General features: G+C 40.6%; 1 protein-coding gene across 4 annotated transcripts in view; it reads left to right on the top strand.

Moving 5' to 3' along the window:
• HIPK3 (homeodomain interacting protein kinase 3) overlaps nucleotides 1-20,399 on the top strand; it is a 96,632-nt gene that overhangs the window by 46,061 nt on the left and 30,172 nt on the right. For all 4 annotated transcript variants that reach the window (XM_083348786.1, XM_083348783.1, XM_083348785.1 and 1 more), the window contains exon 2: nucleotides 357-1,458. In XM_083348786.1, the coding sequence (XP_083204912.1) occupies nucleotides 359-1,458 (1,100 nt within the window). In that variant the 5' untranslated portion in view covers nucleotides 357-358. The remainder of the gene's footprint in view (nucleotides 1-356; nucleotides 1,459-20,399) is intronic.

Consider the following 20,399-nt stretch of genomic DNA (forward strand, 5'->3'; position numbering starts at 1 on the left):
CTGATAAAGCCACATAGTTTAATCACTGATTAATTTCCATTATTGATTTACTCTGGAAAAACAAAGCTGATTTTGTATACATTAGTCACAATGAAAGATATTGGCAAAAACTTAAATCTTTTAAAACTTTGCTAATAGCACTGTGCTGTAACTTTGAAAGTTACTTTTACTTAAAGATAGCTGAGTGGTAAACATTCAAAATCTGTTTTAGTATGCGGTTTATTGTCTCTAAAAGAGAAAATTTGTCCATTTCTAATGTATAAACCATGTAAAACTTAGCAGCTTCAGTATTTAATGTACAAAATGGCTTGGATTTGGAAGCAACAGAGTATCTTAATATGTTCTCTCTCTTTCAGGTATGGCCTCACAAGTCTTGGTCTATCCATCATATATTTATCAAACTCAGCCAAGTGCCTTTTCTAATGTGAAGAAACTGAAAGTGGAGCCAAGCAGTTGTGTGTATCATGACAGAGCCTACCCACAGCTCTATTTGAATGGTAACCATTTTGGAATCACTCAGCCTCCTAGTAGGGTTGGTGCTTTCTTACAAGCTACAAATATATTTGACAGACCTCAAAGAGAGACTTTTTTGTTGCAGACCAGCACTGTTGATTTAAAAACTATTGCAGGTGCTACAGAAATCTTAGCAGTGCAGGCACAACAACCTCAAGTGGAAGCACCTTGGCCTGGGACCCAGGAAAGTGATTTGAACATCTTGGACCGTCCCCAGCAATGTGGATTGAAGCGTAAGAGTGAAGAGTTAGAAAATCAGAGTGGCGCAATGCAGATTGTTGATGAACTGCCTATATTGCCTGCTATGTTGCAAACAAACTTGGGAAACCCAATGACAGTTATGACTACTACTGCAGCTTCAAAACCAAATGGTACCAGTGGTGATGGAGATTATCAGTTAGTGCAGCATGAGGTATTATGTTCTGCGAAAAATACTTACGAGGTTCTTGATTTCCTTGGGCGAGGGACTTTTGGCCAAGTTGTAAAGTGCTGGAAAAGAGGGACAAATGAAATAGTGGCAATCAAAATCCTGAAGAACCACCCATCGTATGCTCGTCAAGGACAAATAGAAGTGAGCATATTAGGAAGATTAAGTACAGAGAATGCTGATGAGTTTAATTTTGTGAAAGCCTATGAGTGCTTTCAACATCATAACCATACCTGCTTAGTTTTTGAGATGTTGGAACAGAATTTGTATGACTTTCTGAAACAAAACAAATTTAGCCCTCTTCAGCTAAGGGTAATTCGGCCTATTCTGCAACAGGTGGCCACTGCACTGAAAAAATTAAAAAGTCTTGGTTTAATACATGCTGACCTCAAACCAGAAAATATTATGTTGGTGGATCCAGCACGGCAGCCTTACCGAGTTAAGGTAATTGACTTTGGATCTGCTAGTCATGTATCAAAGACCGTCTGTTCAACGTACTTGCAATCTCGCTATTACAGGTATGTACCTACTACCTTATAACTGAAAGTTTTGAATTTTCTTCAGTGACTTATGTAACTAAATTAGTTTATTTTCCAGAGTCCAAAATGCATAAGGTTTGGTAAGAATACTTCTTTAAATAGCTTCTTGCAGTATTTGACTAATTAAGTAGAATTTTATGGTTTTGTTATGCATATAGACCCTGAGAAGCACATAATTAGAATAATTATTAGATAATTATTAGACTGGATAATTAAAGAAGTATTAGCTTTTACTCTCTATGTTTTTCAGTGATGAGAGTATTGTCCACTTGGAAATCTGTAAAACTAAAAATGCTTTATATTATTTTCACTGTCAGCTCCAGGCAGCTTAGATAATAGAGATGGCAGATCATGAAGTGATAGTTGGCAGCTAGCCTTGATGAGTCTGCTTATGCACCATGTAAAAACTTGACATTACATTGAACAAACAACATGAATACTGTGTGAAAAAAGCTATGTACAAGTGGAAACAATTAAGTCTGTATTCTGAGATCATCTGACTGGGGAAATAAAGCACACTCAGGACTGATCAACACATTGTTTGCAGATATCGAAATAGTTTCTAATTTGTTCTGAGATTTGGGGAAAGTTTCCAGAATAGCCAGCAAAGGTATTTTGTTCAGGTATGTATATAAAGAGCATTTGGGGACCGACTTTTTTTTTTGATAAATCAGCCTGGTGTTGTCTGCCTGTATTCCACATCGTTCATTGAGCTAACAGGTAGTATTCTATAACTTCTTCACCCCTTTTTATATAATGCCAAAGTTCCTTTGATTAAAAATCAATGACTTGGTTGTCCACCATTTCCAACCAGAGGAAAAAAAATAAAACTCCACTGTAAACCTTTACAAAAGAAGTCAAACTCCACTCGCCAAATATAATGCACATATGTATGACATAGTCCTGCTCAGTTTGCTTCATCAGACCCCACTTATAACCCTCATAACTCTTGAGACAAAAGCTCTCTCCCATAATCATCTATTCCTTCTGGGCTAAAGGAATCCTAATACAAAAAGCAGAAATTATAATGATTTTAATTCCATAACCATCCTCTGTTATGATGTATTAACCAATGAGACTCAGTAGGAAAGTGGTAACTTCATCTGTAAATGGTACCAGGTCATAGAGAAATGTAGTCAGGTAGAAATTGAAGATCAGGAATGGGACAAGCAAGAGAAAAAGTCTGATACAAATATAGCTCCAGCATTGCTCTATTCTGAAGTTGAAGGTTTTCCTGTTTATGAATGCAGGATCTTCTCTTGGCTCCAGCTGCTCCTTAAATGGTTGGAAAGGCTGTACAGTGATCCAAATTCCAAAGAGAAAAGGTAATTAAGAGATTGTATGGGTGTGTAGATTGCACCTGTTGATATCCCCTTCAAAAAGTCTCATTTAAGAAGGTGTCAACAAGTATATATGTGTACCAATACATGCTCTGAATTACTTTTTCTCCTTTGGAGTCTGGATCACTGTGTCATGGTTCTGACAGACAGAGACATATAAAGCAGAACTCCTAGGCTTTGGAAAGAACTTGTCCTCAAAGAACTTGTTTATTAGTTGCAAAGTATCGCCACATCAAAAATTAAACCAAGTCTGAAGACACACGTAACAGTTCTCCAATACAGTTAAGAAATCCCACCTCCAAAGCTATGCAAGCAGCTATGTTCCCCAATACATCTTCTTGGTGGGCTTTCCACAAAATGCCCAGCCAGCAGTCTTGGGAGCAGCCGATGACCTTGGTTCCCACGGGACGAAAGATTATTTTGACTAGCGAAGCACCTGGCAATTCCCTCTTCCCCCTTTCCATGTGTCAACCAAAAGTGAATAGGGAAAATGGCCACAGCCATGCTCATTTTCAAAGTTGACAGTCGGCTCCCCATCAGAAAGAAAGAGTGTCCTGCAGGGAAAAGAAAAAGCAGGTTAAGCATTCCCTCGAGGCTTGTGAGGGTATTGTAAAACTTCTTTATCAATCTGTCCGCTTTCACATTTGTACATTTCACCCATGTAGCTTCTGAAAGGGGGTAACCTTTCCACTGAACAAGGTATTGTAACTTTCTCTTGTACAACCTAGAATCAAGAATATGTTTTATTTCATAATGTGTCTCCCCCTCCACCATCGTTGGACCACTTTGGGACAGGTCTCAAAGAGGATTCTGACATAGGTTTCAATAGACCACAATGAAACACAAGGTAAACTTTCCCCAACAATCGTAGTAGTTTCAATTCTACTGTGACAGGGTTAATGATTTTAGTGATAGGAAAAGGAATTCTGACCTCAATTTTCTACGGGGTAATTTTGATCTTAAATATTTCATTGAAAGATAAAGTAATTGTCCAACATGAAAAGGTATCTGGAGGGAGCGTCATTTGTCAGCTTGCTGTTTGTAAACCTCAGTAGCTTTGGTCAATGCTTTCTTCACATTCACCGAACCCCTCTGGAAGGATATCACCCATTGGTCTAGAGCAGGGGTCAGCAACCTGAAACAGTGAAAGAGCCACTCAGAACCGGTTCCCTCACAAAAGGAAAAACTGGGAGCCGCAAAAAAATGTGTGTGCATGCGCGTACGTGCGTGCATGTGCAGAACAGGGTTTGACTGAAGAGTGGAGCCAAGGCGAGATATGCACCTACCCTGCATATTTGAATTGATTGGTTGAACTTTTTTAGTCTCACTTTTTTTTTTGGACTGCACATGGCAGAGGACTGGGAGCCGCAGGAGACAACTGAAAGAGCCGCATGTGGCTCCGGAGCCGCGGGTTGCAGACCTGTGGTCTAGAGTCTGGGAAGTAGGAGGCTCCTGTGGATACTCAGGCATGGGCACAAAGTCTCGACCCATTACTATTTTAAATGGGGTGAGTCCAGTGCTACTGTGCACCGTATTGTTGTAGGCTACCTCTGCGAAAGGCAGGAGGTCAGCCCAATTGGACTGCTGGTAATTTACATAGCTCCTGAGGCACTGTTCCACCATTGCATTAGCTTTCTCAGCAGCTCCATTAGTATCTGGATGAAAAGCTGATGATAGCCTCTGGGAGGACCCAGTCATTTTAACAACTCCCTCCCAAATTTTGCAGTAACCTGCACCCCTTGGTCAGAAATAATCTGCTTTGGGGCACCATGGAGTCAGTATATGTGCTTCAAAAATAGTTTGGTTAGCTTCTGGGCAGAGGGAAGTCCCAAGCAAGCGATGAAATACACTTGTTTGGAAAATAGATCAATCGCAGTCCATATTACAGTGTTCCCTTTTCTCTCAGGTAATTCCACTATAAAATCCATGGCTATCTCCTCCCAAGGTTGAGAGGGATCGGCCACCTGCTGCAACAAACCTGGTGGTTTTCCAGGATGCCTCTTCATGGCAGCACAAGTAGCACAACTCTTAACTCTCAATATCCTTCTTCATTTTTGGCCACCAGAATTGCCTTCGCACCAGATGCAATGTCTTTAAAAAACCAAAGTGACCTGCTTGCTTAGTGTCATGACTTTGTTGCAAAGCCTGGAGCCTGAGGCCATCTGGGAGGTATAACTTAGAGCCCTTCCAAGCTAGCCTTCCCCTTAAGTTTAATATAGATTTGTTATCTTTAAACCAGGCATCAGTCTCTTAACTTCTCCTTTAAATCATTTAGCGAGCGATTGTCAGAACCAGCAGGGGGGACTCTGGGTATGTGATCTGGTTGTTATTTGAGAAGCATATTGCGGTGGAGAAATAATGGTTATTTGGTTGCTCTTGAACTGGCATTCTAGACATGGCATCAGCCAAAAAGTTCTTACCTCCAGGAAAATACTTTAAAATGAAATTAAAACAGTTGAAGTACTGAGCCCACCAAACTTGCTTGGGGGATAATTTGAGAGCCTCCAATTTTTTGTGATCAGTCCATATCTCAAAAGGTATTTCTCCCCCTTTCAAGAAATGCCATGTCAGCAAAGCCCAACGAACTGCAAAAGCCTCTTTCTCCCAAACAGCCCAACTCCTCTTGGTGTCAATTACTTTCTGGGAAGTGTAAGCGCAAGGTTGTAACTCCCCTCTGTGATTTTTTTTGTAGGAGAGCCCCCATGGCCACGTCACTTGCATCAGCTTGAATGATGAATTGTTCAGGGTCAGGGTGTTTAAGAACTGGTTCAGCTGCAAAGAGTCTCTTTAGTCTTTCGAACGCTGCCTGGCACTCTAATGACCATTGCAATGGCTGACAAGATTGGGGGGTTTCCCCTCCTTTGCCTGCTTTGAGTAAATCAGTGATTGGCATGGCTATCTTTGGGAAAGAGGGAATGAATCGACGATAAAAGTTGGCAAACCTCAGAAAACTTTGAAGCTGCTTGCGAGTGCACGGGGGTTGCCATTCCAATGCTGCTTTAACTTTGGCAGGGTCTGTCTCTACCCCCTCATTCGAAATCCGATACCCTAGATAATCTAAGCAGGTTTGGTGAAATTCACACTTTGACAGCTTTGCATACAGTTTGGCTTTCCAACAGTCTTTTTAATACCTCACGGACCATTTTGTTGTGTTCATCCATGGTTTAAGAGTAAATAAGGATGTCATCAAGATAAACAAAAAACCCTTGTATAAATAATCATGGAGCACTTGCTTTATCAATTGCATAAACACAGCAGGGGGCGGGGGCTGCAGTCTAAAAGGCATCACTTTAAATTGGAAACTCCCAATGGGCAATTTAAGGCTGTTTTCAACTCGTCCCCCTCCTTGATCCGGATCCAGTAATAAGCCTCTCTTAAATCCAGCTTGGTAAAGATTTTTCCTTTAGCCAGATGGGCTAACATGTCCTTCATCAGGGGGAGGGAGTAAGTATTTTCCTTGCTGACAGCATTGAGGGATTTAATATCCACTCATAATCTAAGAGAGCCATCTTTCTTTTCCTTGAAAAGCACAGGAGCAGCCACAAGTGATTTGGTGGGCTGAATGAAACCCCTGGCTAAGTTTTTATCAATGTACTCTCAGTTCTTTCATCTCTTTGGGTGTCATAGAGCACATCCTTGGTTTAGGGAGTTTGGGACCGGGCAGAATTTCAGTAGCACAGTATGTAGCCCAGTGTGGGGGGAGGACATCACATCTCACAAAATGCTTCTGCCAAATCAAGGTACTCAGTGGGGAGTTGAATCCCCGGCAGCTTTTCGACCACACTCTTTAGGGTTTCATGGGGCTCCCTTTGCATCTCGCAGATGGCCAGTGTCTTTGTTTTATTGTCAGTGTCAGGTGGGAGGGGTCCTGTCCCCAGTCTTAATTTCCGCATTCCCTCCTCCCACCAGATGTTAAGACGCCATTTATCCAACCATGCTACCCAAAAATTACTGCTTTGGTCATCTTCAGAATCACCACAAAACGGATGATTTCCCAATGCCGACTCATTTCCAAATGCACAGGTTCAGTTAGGTGTGTGGCAGGAGCATTTCTGATGAGGGACCCGTTGGCCTGCTTAATCCTCATGGACAGGCAATAGCTTGGCTCAGATTCCTAGTTTGAGCACAGTGGTTAAGTTAATTAAGCACCGACTGCAACCCGAGTCTATTAGGACCTTCAAACTCATGTGAGCTCCTGTTTTGGTGGGAATGGCAAAAGAAGGAATGGGCTGACTCACCATGGGGTCCTCCTTGTCTTCCTCATCACTGTTGTACAGTGCCGGCATCTGCTGTGGCTTGGATTGGGGTTTGGCTTTGAGCTCGGTGGGAGGTGAGGCTTCGACACCTAGGCCTTGATGTGCCCAGTTGGTTTTCTTTCTTCCCCTCTGGGAGCTCTTCGTGGTTTCATGGCTGTGACTTGCGCACACCTGGGTTGAGGGTGAGGAGCTAGGCACTCCACCGCATGGTGACCCATGACTGCACCAGTAGCACTTGATTGGAGTCCTGGCTGGTGCTTGGGAGACATTGGCCTCTGCAGACGTCGACCATAGAGGCGTTTTTCTTGGACGTGCAGTGGCTTGGGTTTGGTGGTGCTTGACTTTCGGCGGTGGTCCAGCTCGATGTCCAGCATCACTGCCATACGTTACCATTCACACAACAGGTTGGGAAAACCTTGAATGATGCAGGCTTGGAGCAAGTCGCAATCCAACCCCTGTTTGAAGTAGTTGATCAGTGACCGCTCGGGCCACTGCTCCATCTGGTTAGCAACTCTCCTGAATTCATGGACGTACTCCTTTATGGGGTGACCTCTTTGCTTCAGGCAGTGGATTTCTTTCTCGGTCAGTAGGACTCGGGATTTGTCTACAATCTGACCCCTCAATTGCTCCATGAATAGATTAATGTGCAGTTCAGGAGCACCTTCATCATGGGGGTTGGTCACCCAGTTGGTTGCTTATTCCTCTAAATTTGCTGCTACAGCATTCACCGTCATAGCCCCATCCAAGTAGGCATAAGCATTAGCGATCTAAATGAGCCCACACCTGATTTAAGAAGAAGGTCAGCTTCTTCGGATCCTCATCAAAGGTGAACTTGATGGGAGGTGGCTTGAACCTCGGCAGAGCTGCCTGCACCTGCTGCTGGGCTTGGGCAGCTTGCTGGTCCTGTGGATGTGGCTGAACCACTCTCCGTAGTTCTCTTACCTGGACTCTGGGGCTGGCTTTCCGAGGTCGTGGCAAGAAACGTGGCTGGGACACAGGGCTTAGTATTACAGCTGTGGCGGGGATGGGCAAAGCAGCACGGACTCTGGCAGTTGGGCTGGAGCTCCAGTGAGGGGGGGGGAAGAGATGGGTAGTTCTTGGCATTTCTTCCGATGGCACACACCTCCTAGGCAGCAGGGATCGTATCCCTCACCTCCAGTCAGCTGAACTTCTCCTTCAGCTGATCGAGTGAGGGGCTGTGGACTGCAGACTGAAATCTCCACTCACTGGAGTCACCCCATCCCATCGACCCCTTTCCTTTCTTGCCCTCTGCAGATAAATAACCCTGGGACAGCAGCAATAGAAGTTCCTCTCCAGTGGTTAAAGGTGTGCTTCTGCACTGTGGGGCATCCTCGGTTTGGAATAAGTCCACTAGGGCTGAAGCTCCTTCCTGCAGTGCCAGCTTCCCAGGTTGGATCACCCTGGTCTTCAGCTGAGCTCCTGCCAGTGACGCCTCCTCAGTGGCTGGAGTGCCTGCCTGCGCTCTGACAGCCTGAGTCCTGTTGCGGCTAGCAGCAGTTTCAATTTTCTCCTCCATCTCGAGTCTTTGCCGAGTCTTTGCCGCTTTCCCAAAAGTGAATGGGTAGGCATTCAGAGCCCAGCACTCCGAGAAAATGAAGTTTTAAGAGACTTGGTTTAATGTCATGGTTCCAACAGACAGATAAATAAAACAGAACTCTGAGGTTTGGAAATTCCTCAAAGAACATGTTTATTAAGTTACAAAGTATTGGCACGTCAAAAGGGAAACCAAGTCTGAAGACACACGTAACAATTCCCCAATACATGAAACGCCTAGCCAGCAGTCTCAGGACAAAATATGTTGACTAGCGAAGCACCTGGCAACCCCCCTCCCCGCTTTCTATGTGTCAACCGAAAATGAATAGGGAAAATGGCCACAGCCATGCTCATTTTCAAAGTTGACGCACTGGGCAGCTGATGGTTAACTGGATAAAGAGGTTACTATAAGTAAGAACTTGTATTTGAGTACACCTATTAGTGCTGAGGAACTTATTTTCACACCCAAGCATCCTGAACTCCCAGCCTTCTGGTTCTGGATTTTCTTGGGAGAATGGGGGAAAAAAGTAAGCCTCTGGGTCAGTTAGCTATTGGGTTCTTGCATTACTGTGTAGATGTCAGTCATGATGGACCCTTCTCCATAAGTCTTATAAGTTATTGATACTCTGCCTCTTTCTCTAAGGGAATTTTGGGGGATCCGACATAGGATAGACTCTTAAATGTGTTTTTCTAAGGTTTGCAATAGTTTCTGAGTAATTGGATAGAGAAAATAATATATGAAAAAATATAGGTAGTTGTTTAGTAATTATTCACACTTATAACAATAATGAATAACTAACTCTACAACCAGTCCTCACATTTATGACCTTTGCAGATCTGTAAAGGAAAGCTAAAGTAAATTCATAAGCACAATCATAATTTCACTTTATTTTTATTTTTTTATTTATTTTAATCCCATTTATATCCCGCCCTTCTCCGAAGACTCAGGGCGGCTTACAATCTACAGCACAAATGAATGTGCTTAGCAATAGCCTTCATTCTATGTATATGCCTGCTTATTAGGGCTTTCGCCCCCCCCCCAGCAGCATTATTACAAAGTCAGCTTATTGCCCCCAACAATCTGGGTCCTCATTTTACCTACCTCGGAAGGATGGAAGGCTGAGTCAACCTTGAGCCTGGTGGGACTCGAACCTGCACTAATTGCAGGCAGCTGGTGTTACTTAAGGAGGCATTAGCCCACTGCCCCACTTAGCTTTGTTTAACCATCAAGTTGCCCTTCATAATTTTGATTGCTAAACGGGGGGACTAACTGTGAAGAATCACATCCTGATACTTCCCCTTTTTAAACACATTGCCTGTTTCATATCAGAATACTTTATTTGGCCAAGTGTGATTAGATTCCCAAGGAATTTGTCTCCTGCAGAAGCTCTCAGTGTACATGCATAGCAATGTACATCATCATCATCATCATCATCCCAATAAGATGGGAGAGTAAAGAAAATAAGAAGGATAAATGATAATAGTACATCCATACAACATTTATGGTCATTCATTGAAATTTTTACTGGTGGAGACTGCATGTCTTTAAAAGACTTGGCTTTCAGACAGTACTTCAGTTAGTAACAAATAGCTTTGAAGAAATGTCATTTGTATCAATGTATATAATTTCTAATATTGCATTATACAAATGATTCATTAACACATAAATGAAGTAAAGCAGGGGTCCCCAACCTGCGGGCCACGACCCAGTAGTGGGCCGTGGCCTGCTGTCCACCAGGCTGTGGAACAGGCTGGTCAGTGCGTGCATGTGTGTGTGCGGACTCACCCCCACTCGCACTAGCACCATTGCCACAGTGAAAATGGCACCACATAGTGAAAATGGGTGGTGCTAGCGAGTTTCCTGCAAGTGCTAGCACTGCCTTGTTTGCGTCGCTCATGCTTGCAGCCCTGTAAGCTCATAAAATGCTTCCCCGTCCCTTTCCCTCTCATCCGCCAACCAAGAAGGGTTGGAGACAGAGTAAATCACAGTGGGGGAAAAATGATAAATCCGGCCAATTTTCTATCATTAGAAATCTATCACTTATTACTATCAGATTCCATTGCCCAACAGTTCCTAAACTTTTTGCCATCACCCTACCTTTATTGTATATATGTGTAATCTTACTGTATATTCCTCCCCTAAAAACCCAAATACCAACAATGAAAACAGTACTATGGAAAAAGTGAATCTAAATGTTTTTTCATTACTACTCCTGGACTCTTGTCTACCTCTCCTAAAGGGAGGTATACCTCAGTTTGGGAAACCCTGCCATACACTGAAAAAGTTTGAAAACCTCTAATTTATAGCAAATTATTTAGCTGAAATGTTATTTTTTAAAATATTAATTAGAAAAATAGCAAGACACGTCTTCTGTGTAGCATGTATTTTGTGTGTATGTATTCTATATTTATCATGAAGTTTCTTCAAAATTTTAGTTTTTTAAAATTTTATTTTATTTCAGTGCAGATTTAAATTCAGTAATGTTTATATAACATGATTAAAATTATCAACATTGTATTTAAAATCTTTAAAATATTGAACAGAAAAAGAAAAAAGGAAAGTAAAAATGTCAGTGTTACAGGCATAAAATCATTTTTTCATCCAAAGTTGAGTAGGGAGTCTAAGATAAAAAAGAAAGCACCACTGTAATTCACTTTAGACTACTAGTCATATGGTAATAGTTTAGAACTAATTATTTAATTATAAATTTAGGATAATACTTGTACTTTAAATTAACCACCTATAGTAACGATAGATTTTTAAGCCAAAGGGCTCTTTGGGTGTGGGTTTAATTGCTGTTTTGTGGGATCAAATCCTAGAAATGTGGAGAAAAAGCAATACATGAAAGCATACATACTATTGTAACTGTGACTAGGAGTGAACTGTCTATATGTTGAAGCAGTATATGAAGAATTAATGATGGGAAGGGGAGTTTAAAATGGAGGAAGTTCATGAACTTGTATATCTGCTGAGAACTAAAGAGGAAATATTTTAGGAATCTTCTTTGAGTCTTGCTGTCAGAGAACAACGTCTAGAAGCTGATCCAAGCTGTAAAAATTATTTAAAACTCCTTACATACATTTCTTTTTGAAGAAATGAACAGCAACAATGAGGCTAGTATTAGGATTTTCCAGTTCAAGATTAGATGAAAAATGATATTATGAAGGTTGATTGATTAGTTGTTTTATTAATTAGAGTGGCATTTATATATGTGGTGAAAAGTAATTTTAAAATAAACCAGCAATAATTTTTGGCCCTTTGAATTGCTGTGTCATTTTGGACAAACTTAGTCTAAATATATTGATTTGAGAATGTTTTATGATTAGCTCCACAAATAAGGTAAAATTAGATGTGGGCATTTGTTTAGACTTAACAACAAACTATAGATGTGAAACACTGTATGTTATGAATGAAAAAATATCTTTATTTTTCATCTTTCATCTAAATCCTAGTGTTGCTATGATTCAGTTAACTTCCATAAACAAAGATTTCCTTTTGATTTAGTTGCTCAAGGACTATTCTGAAGTACTTTATTTGGGCTTTGGAAATAAAAACAGAGTGCAGCCATTGATGAAAAAAGCAGCGCATGAGAACAGGACCAAGATTCCTCTGTAAACAACTTGAGCTGGAATGTTGCCTCAGATGTTATTCTATCACTTTGAACTGTGCATCACTGAAATGTTGTGGGGGGGGGGGACAGCTTAAAATAGGCAGGGGGTGGTAATCAGAAACTGTTGACTACTATAGATGGTGAGGCTGCTTCACTGCTACAGTGAAATAAGCCAGAAGTATATGCAGTTAAGTGTGTTCATTTTGCTCAAGGTCAGTCTGCTCAAAGTCAGCTGCTATGCTTGTAAGTGTAAGAAGGCCTCGGCTATTATATGAGTAAAGGCAAGTTTGTTAAGTTAAAGGTAAAGGTAAAGGTTCCCCCGCACATGCGTGCTAGTCGTTTCCGACTCTAGGGGCCGGTGCTCATCTCCGTTTCCTAGCCGAAGAGCCAGCGCTTGTCCGAGGACGTCTCCGTGGTCATGTGGCCGGCATGACTAGACGCCAAAGGTGCACGGAACGCTGTTACCTTCCCACCGTAGTGGTCCCTATTTTTCTACTTGCATTTTTACGTACTTTCGAACTGCTAGGTGGGCAGAAGCTGGGACGAGTAACAGGCGCTCACTCTGTTACGCGGCACTCGGGATTCGACCCGCCAAACTGCCGACCTTCCGATCAACAAGTTCAGCGTCCTAACCCACTGAGCCACCGCGTCCTTTGTTAAGTTAGGCTGCATTTAATTGAAAAGCTTCATCTTACAAGAAGTTGGAGGAGGATGACCATGGGTGGGGGAAGATGATCTGGTCTCTACTATATATTTTTTTTCTTATTCAAGGTTGAAAACATGATCTGGTTCAGCTGGCTGCTGTAAATGTAAACAAACTGAAGATGGTAATGATTAAATATGCTGCTGATTGACAGAGATTTTATTGTTTTGGCATTTGGATTTTCTCAAGTAGCTTACCTAAACAGATACATTTTTTATTTTTATTTTGAATAATAAAGCAGTGATATAATGGTCCAGGTGTTCAACCCAGGAGACCTAGCTTCAAGTCTACACTTGGGCATGGGAGCTCATTGTTTGACTTTGAGTCAGTCGCACATTTTTAATCAAATCTGCCTCACTATGTTTGGAGAAAGTTTAAGGAGCAAGTATTATGTGCCACTAAAGGCTTATGGAGGAAGACTGAAATAAAAATCTAATAAATATGAAAATAGGGCATTCCCATAGTTTTCTCATATGCATCTCTTGTTTTTGCTCTTGCTGTAGATAGGATTTGATTTTTTTTTTAATCAAAGACATCTTTAGGCTCATTTGCATAAAGGTGTCCTTTTCTTCTTTTCTCTGTTTTAAGTCAGTCTCTGATTACGTTATTACGCCTGGGCCTCCCAGCCTTTTGCAATATCAAAAGAGATAGAGCTAATCTAACTTTGAGGTGAAGGATGTTCCATAAGGTGGGCACCATAGCAGAAAAGGCATGTCTCCTGGGACTCGCCAAATGTAGGCCTGTAGCCAATGGGACCTGTAGCGTGCCCTGTTTTGCCAGACCTAATGGGGCAAGCTGATACAAGGGAGACATCCCCCAGGTAGCCTACTCCCACGCCACAAAGGGCTTTGAAGATTAAAAACAGCACCTTGAATTAGAGCTAGAAGCAAACTCACAGCTAGTGCAGCTTGCAGGGCAGAAGCGTAATATACGCTGTGCATTGCCTATGCTGGTTTATTTTGCATTTCCAGGTACTGTGTAGAGTGCATAGTCCAATTTGGAGGTGACTAGAACATGAATGATTGTAAGAAGGACCTGCCAATCTGGAACTGGCACAGTTGGTGCACAAAACGAAGCTGTGCAAAGGACTTCTTACTAGAAATACCACCTGTTCATTTAGCAGGAGTCATGATCCTACAAGGACTCCTGGATTGTACAGCCATATCCAGCTTCGAAGGTGGCATGGTCCTGGAACCTGTGGGCCCCCAAAATGAAAATTTTGCCTGGGTTTAACTGAAGTTTCTTGCTCCCCATCCAGACCTTCACAGCCTCCAGACACCAGGATAGGATATTTATGGCATTGCTTAATTCACCGGGGTGGAGATAGATAATTTGGTATCATCAGCATACTGATGATGGGTATACTCTTAGCGAACCAGTTGCACCTGACCAGACTTTCAAATAAATGGGTGTTTGAGTGGAGCGCCTAAACCAAGAATAAGAGTCTGGGCTCTATATTTAAGCTGGCCAGTTTCACCCACAGAATGTTTTTTTGTATATAATCGCAAGCCACACTAAGATCTATAATTGCAGTAAACAGGTTTTTGCAATTTGTTAATTGTTTTGTTAAGAGGTGGTGTAAAGTAAAACAGTTGTCTAGTGTGGAGGCCCTGGTCTGAATCCAGCTTGTTCCTTTACCAAGAGGTTTCTTTCCATTACCCAATTTTGTATCTTGTTCAACAGATCTTTTGTATACATTTTAGCCACAATTCTAATAAGGCTTATAGTTTTTTGAGTCAGCTTTGTCTCCCTTTTTATGTTGTTGTTGTTAGCTGCGAAGTCGTGTCCGACTCATCGCGACCCTATGGACAACATTCCTCCAGGCCTTTCTGTCTTCTACCATCTTCTGGAGTCCCTTTAAGCTCACGCCTACTGCTTCAGTGACTCCATCCAGCCACCTCATTCTCTGTCGTCCCCTTCTTCTCTTGCCTTCGATCTTTCCCAGCATTAGGCTCTTCTCCAGTGAGTCCTTCCTTCTCATTAGGTGGCCAAAGTATTTGAGTTTTAGCTTCAGGATCTGGCCTTCTAAAGAGCAGTCAGGATTGATCTCCTCTAGGACTGACCGGTTTGATCGCCTTGCAGTCCAAGGAACTCGCAGGAGTCTTCTCCAGCACCATAGTTCAAAGGCCTCAATTCTTTGGCGCTCAGCCTTTCTTATGGTCCAACTTTCACTGCCATACATTGCAACTGGGAAGACCATAGCCTTGACTATACGCACTTTTGTTGACAGGGTGATGTCTCTGCTTTTTAGTGTGCTGTCTAGATTTGCCATGGCTTTCCTTCCCAGGAGCAAGCGTCTTTTAATTTCTTGGCTACAGTCCCCATCTGCAGTGATCTTGGAGCCCAGGAAAACAAAGTCTGTCACTACCTCCATTTCTTCCCCATCTATTTGCCAGGAATTGAGAGGGCCAGATGCCATGATCTTAGTTGATCCCTTTTTATATAGGGGGATTATACTGGCAACTTCCCAACCGACTGGAACGCAACCTGGACAGCCTTGCTAATAATAGAGCACACCAATCAATGAGTCTTAAAGAGCTCTGGAAGTAGAAAATCTTCTCAAGGCACCTTATTAGATTTTAGACATTGAAAGATAAATTTGATTTCTGATTTCTGATACTTCAAAGGCTAAAATGTCAGCATGTTTATATGAGAGGCTTTTGTTAAGATTAGAAAATAGATTTGCATAAAAATCCTTCAAAATTGAGGCTAGAATAGGAATATCAAATTGGAATTTACTTCCTTCAATAAACACGATACAGCATTGAAATTGAAATTGTACCTTTTGCTGAAACTTCCAGATCTGATTTAATTCTACAGGGGCCTTTAAAAAAACCTAACAGTTTACAGTCATTCCTAATTTTTCCTGAGTGAGAAGTTAGCATGTATCTCCATTGTGCTTAATTCTGTTATTTTCTTTCAGTTTTAATAACTATCAAGAAAACTTATTTTGTCTTCTACTTCGTTAGTTTTCCAATAGTTACATGAAATTCTAAGGAAGAACAAAAGGAGTTTTACTCTGAAAAGATTTGTTTTTACAACTATGTGCTAATTTTGAGTGATTAGTTTTAGGGAGAATTCAGTCAAAATAGGAGATGAGTAGCTCTGTATTTTTTCATTATTGATTATACTTTTCCCATTTGCACTGAGCAGATAGTACTTATTCTTTAATCTAGCTTTTATTTTGAACATGTAAGAAAAATCTTTGTTTTTTTGCTTTAGATTTTCTGACACCATCTTTATAAATACGATTTATCTGTCTGTAGTTTTTCTTTCCTATATTTATTTTTTTTTAATTTTCAGATCTCTGCTAAATTTTTGTACATTGATTTCTTCTCTATTTTTCCTACCCCTTCTTGGAAATAATACCTTTAAGTGTGTGTGTGTGTGTGTGTGTGTGTGTGTGTGTGTGTGTGTGTGTGTTCAAATGGTTATTAGGTAAGCATACAGATATTTTGTGTATGTACTTATGTAAATTCAAATGACAGTAATTAATAGATTGAAATGCTTAACTGCATATAAGATACTTTAAATTTTTTAAAACTACATATTTTATACAGATACTGGAAAATGAAAATAATATCAAAATTGAACACTCATAGTACCGGTAGTTAAAGACTGTTATGCAAAACATAAGTTTTGTGCTCGGGATACGTATGGAGAATAGAAATGGTACTGTACCTCAGTCCTGGTCAATGCTGATAAAAAGATGATAAAAATTGTAGTCCAGCAGTATCTGGTTAGCTTTGTGATGAGGCTTACCATATCAAGGAGCACACCTGAGGCTAGAACAATGCTAACATTGCAATCTAGTTGACAAATGCAAGTTTCGTGTGTTTCACAACTAGCAGTAGCAGAAGACATGAAAACACACACACACACACACACAGACACACACACACAGACACACACACACAGAAAGACACACAGTATATATTTACTGATCTTTATTTAAGCTGTATCTTGAACCTTTAGGACCTAATGAATTTACATAGAACCTATTACTCTTTTCAGCTTACTGCTTATACTGTTTGTTTCTATTTTATGTGAAATATTGCTGATCTTTTAGGTAGCCAACCACTTGATTGGACTTTTATTAACCGATTAGTAACTCTTACAATTCTTATATATAATTTTTATAGAAATTAATCTTTCTGTAAGCTAGAAGCTAATCGTTCTTTTATGTTTTGTATTAACACTTTCTTCTTTGCTTAGCAAGTTATTAAAAATATTTACCTATTCTTTCAGAAAGAAGCTATTACATATTATAATAAGTGTATATTTAAATCTGGAATATTAATGTAGAATTTTGATTCAATCTTGGGGTATAAATACCTGTTGAGATGTAGACAAGCCAGAGTTCATGCATTGCATATAAATGTTAAGTTAAATGCAGGAGACCTATTTCTATAGCTTTTATTGTATCACATCATACCAGTTGCCTGAGGCAGCATATAAATTTAATAAATAAAGTAATAATGTTATCAAAAGACGCCAACTAGGAGGATTTGACCAGAATATATTCTTGGCTACTTTATATAGTACACTAAGCCATTGTTTGCTTAATTGTCATTGAATAAACACAGTACATTAGATTAAAGAAACGGGTTTACAATCCCATTCAAAGTTGGAGGTGGAGTTACTCTGAAATAAGCTTATACCTTATTAAGACATATGAACCCAGCCATTGCTAAAAGATACGCTAAAGAGTTATGTGGACTCAGCTAATTTAGCTAAGATACTTTTTTCAAAGTTAAAGAGGTTGCTTAGCTTATTGGCTTTAGAAGATCACCAGTGGTGGCAATAAGAGTAAGTGAAAATGCACATTAGATAACTTGAAAGAGAGTCAGCATTCTTAAATGTAAGTGGACCCATAGGAAAAATTAATGGAAGGAATATTATATATGCCCAAAACGATAACCAAGATAACCTTATCCATTATTTTCCAAGATTTCAGTTGACTTTACTTAAGGAACAAAATAATTTAAGCAACACTAGAACAGGTATTTTATCCTTCTTGTACGTTATTTATATTGGAAGGAGAAATCCTTTTACTAGTGAATCTGAAATTTTCAAGGGGGGGACTAATTAACAAGTCCTCTAGGGTTATGGATCTTGAACAAAGTCTGTTCCAGGCCTGCACAACATACGGCCCATGGGCAACATGTGGCCCACCAAACTGCCCTGTGCAGCCCACCAGTGTTTTTTAAAAACTCAATAAATTCACCACCAGATGTCGCCACCACCAGGAAGGATCCGCTCCTGCTGCCCAAAAGAAACCCTGCCAAGCGCCTCCAATGCCTCCAGGCCTCACCGACATCACCAGCTCCAGTGTTGCCAGCGCTCCACTAGCCACCAAACTGCTGATCGACATGCCAGGTATTACTTTGTGGCCTGTGATTATTTTAAATTTATCAGTGTGGCCCTTTTTCCTCCACAAGTTGTGCAGGCCTGAATCTATTCAGTCCCCAATCTATATTCGCTGGTAAAATGCCCAAAGTGAGGTAGTACGACAAGCTCTTGGGATGGTGTGAGAGAGTGCATATAATAACAAGAACTGGTAATCTCTATACTTACCCTAGAAAGCCAGTGTTTAGTCTGTGTCAGTTCATAGGGCTGACAAGTCTTTTTTCCCTCTCTTTCTGTCTAAAAATAGATCTACCAGAATTCCACATATTATTTATACAGTATGGAGGTTTGAGGACCCTATATTGGCTAGGATCAAATGAGCATAATCTATGATCGTATCAGCAACAGATGCTCAGGCACCCTCAGAAATTTTCATAGCAATAAACCAACATCAACTAGTTCCATTAGCTTTTGTTGCCCCCTTCCCGCCATCTTGTGCATTAGAATAGGAAATTATGATTCAAATTTTACAAACAAGCTATCACAGAAAAGAATTATCTCAGCTGGGCCTTCCAGTCTAAGGAGGGTTCATGGGGAAAAAATGTGTCCCCCAAAGGAGCTTTCTATCTAAAACTAAGGTAAGTTCACTCGCATAAGATATAGAGTCATTGTTCCTACTGAATTTTTAACTATACTATTTTGTGATAGTAAACTCTAGTCTTGCATTATATTTCATTAATTTCTAAATGCCATCTCACCTGAGTGATGGGGCAGTTTACAAATATTTACATAATTTAAAACTATTGGTAAATAAATTTGGATTTCATTTTACTAGATAAATTTGAGTTAGGTGACTTGAATATCGATGGACACAATTTTAAGCTTGAATTTGCAGAGGAACAAGGTATTTTAACAGATATGCACATTGAATAGGAAAAAGAGCTTGATTGTTTTGTTCATGAAAGGATGAATTAATACTATCTCAGCACTGGAGTTTAACCATGAATAGTGTACAGGTAGTTCTCGACTTAGAACAGTTTGCTTAGTGACCATTCCAAGTTACACCAGCACTGAAAAAAGTGACTTACTGTTTTTCACATCTACAACCATTGCAGCATCCCCATGGTCATGTGATCAAATTCACACACTTGGCAACTGACTCATATTTAAGGCAGTTGCAGTGTCCCAAGGTCATGTGATACCCTTTTGCGACATTCTGACAAGCAAAGTCAATGGGGAAGCCAGACTCACTTTAACATCCATGTTGCTAAGTTAACAACTACAGTGATTCATTTAACAATTATGGCAAGAAAGGCCGTAAAATAGGGCAAAATTCATTTAACAAGTATCTTGCTTAGTAACAGAAATTTTGGGCTCATTTGTGGTTGTAAGTCGAGGACTACTTGTATTAGTCCAAAAAAGAAGAAAGACTTTCTTACGGAAATATACTAATTATGTAGGTAGAATTATCCCTTATTAAAATTATATGTAAACATGAGCATCATTTAGTTGTATCTAAATATTTATTGAATAATGCCATATATATTTACTGAAGTATATATTATCAATTTTAAAGGATAACAGATTATTCTGTTTTTCTAGTAAATAAATACAGACATGAGAATGCATTTGTCTGCAATACAAAGTTTTGGCCAGCATATTGGCTTCTACTCAATCTGTCACAAAAGTTTCTGATATGTTAGTTTATTACTTAGTTTAAAATATTAGCTGGAAAATGTTCTGTCATATATAGGTAAAGGTAAAGGTTCCCCCACACATGCATGCTAGTTGTTTCCGACTCTAGGGGCCGCTGCTCATCTCCGTTTCAAAGCCGAAGAGCCAGCGTTTGTTCGAGGACGTCTCCATGGTCATGTGGCCGGCATGACTAGACGCCAAAGACGCACGGAACGCTGTTACCTTCCCACCGTAGTGGTCCCTATTTTTCTACTTGCATTTTTACGTGCTTTCGAACTGCTAGGTTGGCAGAAGCTGGGACGAGTAACAGGCGCTCACTCTGTTATGCGGCACTCGGGATTCGACCCGCCAAACTGCCGACCTTCTGATCGACAAGCTCAGCGTCCTAACCCACTGAGCCACCGCATCCCCT

Source organism: Vipera ursinii, assembly GCF_947247035.1.
Source record: "Vipera ursinii genome assembly, chromosome: 1".
Lineage (NCBI taxonomy): Eukaryota > Metazoa > Chordata > Lepidosauria > Squamata > Viperidae > Vipera > Vipera ursinii.